This window comes from Limulus polyphemus, unplaced genomic scaffold (genome assembly GCF_000517525.1).
Source record: "Limulus polyphemus unplaced genomic scaffold, Limulus_polyphemus-2.1.2 Scaffold6595, whole genome shotgun sequence".
Classification (NCBI taxonomy): domain Eukaryota; kingdom Metazoa; phylum Arthropoda; class Merostomata; order Xiphosura; family Limulidae; genus Limulus; species Limulus polyphemus.
In genome coordinates, this window is record NW_013672205.1 from 29,351 (window position 1) to 37,416 (window position 8,066).

General features: G+C 31.2%; 1 protein-coding gene across 1 annotated transcript in view; it reads left to right on the top strand.

Annotated features, from left to right (window-relative positions):
• Positions 1-1,472: 1,472 nt before the first annotated feature.
• The window catches only part of LOC106473888, an 18,039-nt gene continuing 11,445 nt past the window's right edge, over positions 1,473-8,066 (top strand). The window contains exons 1-4 of the mRNA XM_022402282.1: positions 1,473-2,683; positions 3,795-3,928; positions 4,338-4,496; positions 7,181-7,218. Of these exons, the coding sequence (XP_022257990.1) occupies positions 3,808-3,928; positions 4,338-4,496; positions 7,181-7,218 (318 nt within the window). The 5' untranslated portion in view covers positions 1,473-2,683; positions 3,795-3,807. The remainder of the gene's footprint in view (positions 2,684-3,794; positions 3,929-4,337; positions 4,497-7,180; positions 7,219-8,066) is intronic.

Here is an 8,066-nt window from a genome sequence, read left to right on the forward strand (position 1 = left end):
ACGGAGACGTAACAGTACTTATAAGGCTGCCTAAATCACTATATACGTGTTTATGAAGTGAATCCCCGTCACACCAAACATGCTCACCCTTGCAGCCGTGGGGGCATTATAATGTGACGGTCAATCCCACTATTCGTGGGTAAAAGAGTAACCCAAGAGATGGCGGTGGGTGGTGATGACTAGATGCCTTCCCTCTAGTCTTTCACTGCTAAATTAGGGATGGCTAGCGCAGATTGCTCTCGTGTAGCTTTGCGCAAAATTCCAAACAAACCAATCCAAACCAAATTATTTCCGTAGTATTTTTCGCCAATGCAAGACTGTTACAAATTTAAAAAAATCAATAAAAAATAGATAACAACTTTTGTAGGGCAGCCTTCAGAACAGAACATCTTGAATATGTCAAGATGAACCATCTATTTTTTAAATGATTTATGGTATTTATTTATTTTTAGCACAGATGATTATGTTGATCAGTCACGTGTAATTTTATATCGTGACTCTGTGGATTTGTACTTTAATTGCGAGTCTTTTTTTTTCCCACCACAGTTAAAAAATAATTACCGAAGTCATTTGTAGAGGAATTTGGTAGAAAATTAATAGCCGAATTTTAATCAAATTTGCAAAAACGATTATTTGATAGAAACTAAAAGCTAAGATATTTATAATTCTAGGTAAGTATTTTCAATTTACTTCGTATCCCAAATTTTTGGTTTTACTTTTAGTCACCCTTTGTAATTGAATATAGAAATAAAAAATCTCAATAAATTATGGGTTCTCAGGTTTAAAATGTAATTAAGTATATCAAAAAGTAAGACAGTTAAAATGGGAATTGGGACTTTGGAGGATGCTGAAATTTTAACTTTCAGTACTAGTGAACAATATTGCTCATAATTACACGTCAAGACAATTAGTTGCATATGCACCCTCTTTGATGACGCCATACTCCTAATTGCCTGTTCAGTGTTTTACTAATTACACTGTGCACGAACTTAATATTTTCCCAGAAATTATTTTTAAAAATCGTTAAGATGATAAAAAATGATGAAGCTCATGGGGCAGATTGTATTTTTCTGAGGGTACTAAGAGGTTAAGGCCTTTAATAAATAAGCCCCTTAGAAAAATATGTGATTGAGTGAAGGTCAGGCGCAGGTTACACAGGTGAAAAGCACTGTCCCATTAAGTTAGTTTTTAATTTTATGGGCCAGGTAGTATTACTTTTGTGTTGGTAAAAGTTTTGGAGAGACTTATTAAAAACAACGTGCAAACAACATCTAAAAAGTTTTATACTTTTCTTGGAAAGCTAGTGTGGTTTCACATGATGGAATACCTTTTCTAGAAATCGTTTGCCCTTCTTCGAATTCAAAGGTGTGGATTTGGTATACCTGGATTTTCATGAGGCTTTCGACAAAGTGAAATATTACATTAGTTAAAAAGATTATCTCTGTGGTTGTGTGAGATGTTAGCTAATTTGAATAAGAGGAGAAGAAGCAGCGCGTGGTAATAAAAACATTATAAGTAATTCAGTCAAACTGGATTGGAGTTACAATTGTGGTACTACTTTGAGGCTCCGTGCTGGGACCCATATTCTTTTGGATATACATTAATGATATTGACAAGAGTATCAGATATACAAGACTGTTTAGGTTTAATGCGAGTGTTAAATCTAGTTATGTTTAGAAGCGATAGTTATCGCATATTTGTTTACGTAACTGTACGAATCATACGTTGTGTAGTCCCATTGTTGTGAGTTGGCGCTTGTAATTTGTATTGTTGCATCATGTTACTAGAAGTAGAACCTAAGTTCTCGTTGTTTTGATCGAGTATGATTACATCGTAATATCTCGTAGTATGTAGAAATTTATGGGCCTTGGTCAGGCTATAAATACGCGTACAAAATTTAAAGTGAAATTAGCGCAGATTGTATTGTGACAACAGAGCAGAGGAAAATAGAGGAGCTGTAACATGAGGACAGGTTAAATCCTTAAAATAATTTTCAGTTGAAAAAAGAAGGGTTAAAGGTGATGAATGCGTAATAAAGCAAGGCTGGATATAGGCATGGTTGTTGAAATGAATTGGACACCCATGATGGGCCAAACAACACATTGTTGTTCCTCAAATATTATTGTATATGTTAACAATATTGGTATGACTCATGTTCAGGAAAGAATATTTTCTAGTTTTTTTTACATTTCATGCACTTTTATTACAAAAAGCAACAACAAAAACATTATAATACTTTTGCTTTAGACTTGTTAATGATGTATAGTTATGCATTATCAAAATATAGAAACATTTATTGATATAAATATAGATATGTGTATGCATGGGAGCTAAAAATACTTGTTGTGGGTCACAACAATGTACAGGAAATAAGTTGCATGCATTCTCACTAAGAATAGCACTTAGCTACTGCAATGGTAAAGGAATGTGAGGTGGGATTAGACCATTGTGAACTAAGTATGTTTTGCTGTACTGATCACTAGTCACTGTGATAGTAACAGCATGTGATAACCCTTGTCTGACAGGATTGGGTAACACATTGAACTTCATTCATGATAGGGATAGGGGTTTGTAATTATTCCCCTTGAACAAGGATATCCATGGCCACTTGAGCTATACTGAAGGGATATTGCTGGCTGTGAGGAGGATGTTTCTGGTTTACAAAAGGGGCTTAGATTATTTGGTAAGTTGGTAAAATAAGTGGCAGGTGGCTTTTGTTTATTATAAATGCAAGAAATTGCATGTGTGTTATCAAAATTTAAATTATAAGTATAATTTTTGATAGCAACAACCTTATAATTAATAGTGTTATTGAAGAAATGGATCTTGGTATTTTTGTTGATCATTCTTGTAAACCATCCAAATAGTGTTCTGTTTCTAGTGGAAGGGCAAAAAGGATTTTAGGTTACATTTACACAAGTATTGAATATAAGAATAAAGATGATACAATTTCATTGTATAGGTCAGTGGTTAGACCTCATTTGGAGTATTATATTAAACTTCTTGCTTTAAAATAAATGGTTCAAACGAAGGCTACTAGGATAACATATATGATGGAATAGTTAAGATTTATGAAATTTTATTTTGTAAAATAGAAGAGTGAGAGGTGATCTGATTGTGTTGTGTAAGATTATTATGAGAATTAATTGTGTTTCTGTTCTTAGTTGTGAGAATAGTAAGACAAGGGTACACAAGTATAAATTTTGGTTGGGTTGTCATCTTAAGCAAAGAAAGTGTTATTTTTCTAATGGTTTTTCTTAAGAATGGATTGTGTAGATGTGGTGGATGCAAAAATTTAAGGGGGTTTAAGTCACGATGTCAGAAAAACATGTAGGTTCAAGAAGTCTTAGTATAAATCAATAAAAACCCTATAACATGAGTGCTTTTGAAAGGTGGACCTTTCTTTTTCAAGGGCAAACTGGGAGTTTAAGGGTAGGCTTGATAAATATTCGAAGGTCTGGGTTTGAATTTTTGTTCAATGAATGGAACAGCCTCAGTGAATCAACAGGCTCCATGTTCTTAAATGTTATGTTAAAGTGTAAGTAAAAAAAAATATTAGTGTGTCCTAATCTTTTGGACTACTATGACCTATAAAATAATACATCTCTGAAATTACTTAATTGTGTAACTATTATTGACAGTGGAGACTAATTGCCACTCGGTCAGATAATGGAAAATAAATGAAAATGCAAGATAAAATGCAACTCACTGTAATAAAGCTATTGTTTACTTAAACATTTTTTTTTGCCTGCTACAGTGTTTATAATTATTTTAATTATTTAAAATGTTTTCAGCACGTCTTGAGCAATGTCAGCCATTAAGAAAACCGGAAATGTCATCTATGTTTTGTCAATAATCACAGACCTTGGAAAAGAAATCACAAAACTTCTACCAAGAGATGTGGAAGTGAAAACAGTCATTCCTGTCAGTAAGTCACCAGTGTAAATCAAGATTTTGCAGTTTAAGGAAAGTTTTAAAAAAAAGGATAAATTTTATGTGAATTTTAAAGAGCAAAATTCAAACTAAAAGTGAGGAAATGTTTCCTTGCTTATGTGTATTGAACTGATAAAACCTTTATCTATTTCTTTGAATACCATAACTCATCAGCTTGGTTAAACTTTAAGCAGGAAGTGTATATATGAAATGCTATTTCTGTGTTGTATTCTTTATAATTTAGTAGTTGAACATATAAGAGATTCATGTTGCTGAACCACATTACATAATTAGTTGAAGTTCTCTGTTTTTTTATTAATTCGTATTTACAGATCATAATTCATCTATATTCATATTAAAACTTTATTCAACATATTTCAGACTTGTTAATGTTTTTACTTCAGGCCAACAAGAGAAGTCAAGTAAGCTTTGGGAAGTTATTTTGACAAATGATGTTATTAAGCAGCTAGAAGGAGCAGAGTTATTAGTTGCTGACAGCTTTATGTTAAGGCAGTTTATGTATGACATTCCATCTCTAAAGTGGGTGCAGTGTACTTGGGCAGGTACTATTTTAAACTTTCTTTAATGGATTTAATGGTGTTATGATTGTTTGATATTGTTTTCTATTGGCATTGAATGCAAATTGGTTTTTGATTTAAAATATACTGTGTTTAATGAAAAAAAACAATCTTTGAAGTTGCAAGGTTTACTTTCCCACCAATTTCTTATTTCCAAATTGTAATTTTTGGTAAAAAAAATAAAGTTTGAAATTCACTATTAAATCTGGATTCATTAGCTACACATGGGTCTCTATTTTTTTAGGTTATTCCTTCTTTTGTCTTTTTTATATTAATATTGGACTAATTTCTAAGAGATTAAACATAAATCAAGGTTGTTAATTTATCAAGAAAAATAATTTCAGGTGTAGTTGCAAATGTATTAATTCAAACTTTAATGCATACTTATATATATGCATGTACATACATACATATGTACATGCAAAAATTAAAATAACATGGACAACAAGGGACCTTTTGGTCATTCAAAGCTATCTTTGCATATCCATCCTTTACAACAGTAAAAAAGTGAGTTGTTTATTTACTCCTGCCAGTGGCAACTCTTTCATAAGCCAAACACCCTGTTGCTTTTTTTTGTTTTTTTTATTGAATTTTTATGTAGAACCACTGGAGGGCTAACTGTTCTAGCCATTCCTGATTTTGAAGTGATAGACTAGATGCAAGGCAACTACTCAATACTGTCCACTTACAACTCTTGGATTTCTCTTAACAAATTAATAGCGAGACTGAATGTCGGATTATAATGCCATATTGGCTGAAATGGTATGTTTAATGATGTGATTTGGACCTCAACCTGCAGGTTGTGAGTTGAGTATCTTATCCACCAGACCATGCCAGGTCACACACTGTTAGAAAAATAAAACAGTCTTTTTCAGATCTTAAAATTTCAGCCTGTTATATTCTGAATATAGTACAAAAATATGAGAGGTCTTTATCCTATCAGTCTTCTGGATAATCTATTTTTTTTAGTCTTGTAAACTTAAATAAGATAAGAGATTTTAACCTATCTCTCTTAAGATAACCTTTCTATTCCTGGAATACCCTAGTAGCCTTCCTCTGAACCCATTCCAATAAGTCAACATCAATAAAAAGAAACATTTGTGTAGCATGAGAAACTAGAAGAAAGAAAATTTTTGATAATGTATTGTTTATTGAGTAGCTTTTATGTATATAGATGACACTAAATGAATGGCATTATACAAGACTTAAAAGTAATGAGAAATAAAAAATCTAGTCCATTGTGAAAGAAAATTGTTGTTATTTTGCATACATTTAGAATGCACTTACTTTTGCTTCCAGTAAGCAATGGTGATTAACATCATGGATAAATAGTATTCGCAGAGTTGTAGAGGCTAATTACACTTTTATAACCAACTTGCATTTTCATCATTTAAAACTGAGAGGAAGAGATTTTTGTGTTAAATATAAAATACATTATTTGTTTATTATTGTACTGTAGGTTGGTGTTACAATTTAAGAAAAAAATTCTATTAAAAAAATTGAAATATCAGTTATTACTACCGTCAGCAGTGAGCTGAGTGGCTCCCACTGGTTATTGTTTTAGACAGTGAAGCTGAGGTTCATGCCTTGTTACTGCTAATAAAAAATTTCATTCTGTTTTTTGGAATTGTGGGTGTATTATAAGAGTGACTGTGGTTTGCCTGCTCCATTCTCATTTTTTTTTAAACCAAACTTTCAGTAGTCAGTCAGACTTGGTTCTGATTTGGTCTGATTTGTACAGAATCAGTATAAAATTAATTTTTGTTGGTCACTTTTTCATTGATGAATTTTCATGTGGACAGTAAACTTTTGTCTTATTAGCCTTTAAGTAGCTTTACATAAAACCAAACAAATAAACGTTTAGCATTTGAGATACCATCAAGTGCATCAATTAAGATAAATTTAAAAACTGAGTACTTGAAGGGCTCCACCTAAAGTTTGAAAAGGTTATAAATTTAATTTTTGAAAGAAGTACCAATTAACTTGAAGTACATATATTTAAGAGCAAGATTTGGTGAGTCAAACTTTAGTTAAACATAAGATATTTTTATAACTTCTTAGTTATGTGTTGTTTTTTTTGTAGTGTGCATTGCTGAATTTAGATTGGAAATAACTTTTCATAATCTAGAGGTTTTAGAAAATTTTAGAATAATTACATGCATGTGAAAAAGCTTTGTATTTTATACATTTTGTGAATTTGTAGATGTTTGCAGATGTACAGGATTCTAATGTTCCAAGTTTAGAAATAATAATAATGTTTAGAATTATGAGGAACTTTATCAGATAGTTGAGTTTTCTCACCAGTCAACTGTAATCTGTGATGATGATTGTACACTCAATATTGATTGCAAAGATTTGGTCAAACTTATTTGTATTTTCGTATAATTTTAGTTTTATCAATTTATACATCTGATGTATAATTTTGAAATAAGATTTGAGATGTTTTTCAGAATTATAAAGAATTTTCAGCATATTTTATGAATAAAACCCAGTTTTTAATGTAACTGTTAGATGTAATCTACTGTAATGCCAGAATGAATATTTTATCCATAACAAGGGAGTAATTAGTTTTTGAATAAAGTGTTTAATGATATATTGATTAAGCCATTTTATCTGCTGTAAAACTGTGGTTTTGGAACCAAATTTTAAATTGTGTGTTTTTATTCTAGGTATGGAACGTTTAATCCAGTACATAGATCCACTAAAGGTATATATATATTTATTTATTTATTAGGATATATTTTGATTACAGTATGCTGAAAATCTTTTATATTAAGCTGGCTATGGTTTAAGTACATGAGCTACATTCTGTGTGTTTTATCTTTGTTAACCCTTTCCACATGGGTCAAAGGCCATGTCATCTCGTTTGTTGACTCACATTCAAAATCTTATTGAACTACTCTTTCATGAATTTATGTCAGTAAGTTTGGTATCAAACTGTAGATTATAATCCATATTTTAGTATTATATGTTACTTAACTTCTTAATTTAAAAGTAAATATTAAAAAAACACAGTTAAACACCGATTTTTGTGTGTCACGTGGTATGTTGAATGCAGCACTGGTTCAAATTAGATGTTTGTGATGTCAAGATACTAAGTCTATAGTTTTTGTATGAATTAGGAACTAAAATTACCGATATTGACAAGCTAGAATATAAAATAAGAATCTCTTATCTTTTCTATATGCTAAGATATTGCTCATGTAATAAATCAAACACAGTGGCACCCTGCCCACCTCTTTCCAGTTTTGGAAATGCTCCCTTATATACACTTACTTCTATATATATGACATGAATAACCAATCAAAAGCTCAGAATGTCCCATAGTGGCTTTTTTAGCCATTTTAAATTCCTAGGACACCTTTTCCTTCTTTCGAACCAAGATTTCAAGATTTCTTTAGTGTGCTCGAAATTTCATATTTTTTTAGACTGAAATGCAGCTTAGTTACTAAGCTTAATAAATTATAGTGGAAGTCTGTGGTATTGATATAGTAATTTGTGATATTCTGGTTATATATATATATATATATATATACAATAAAACCTAAACAAATT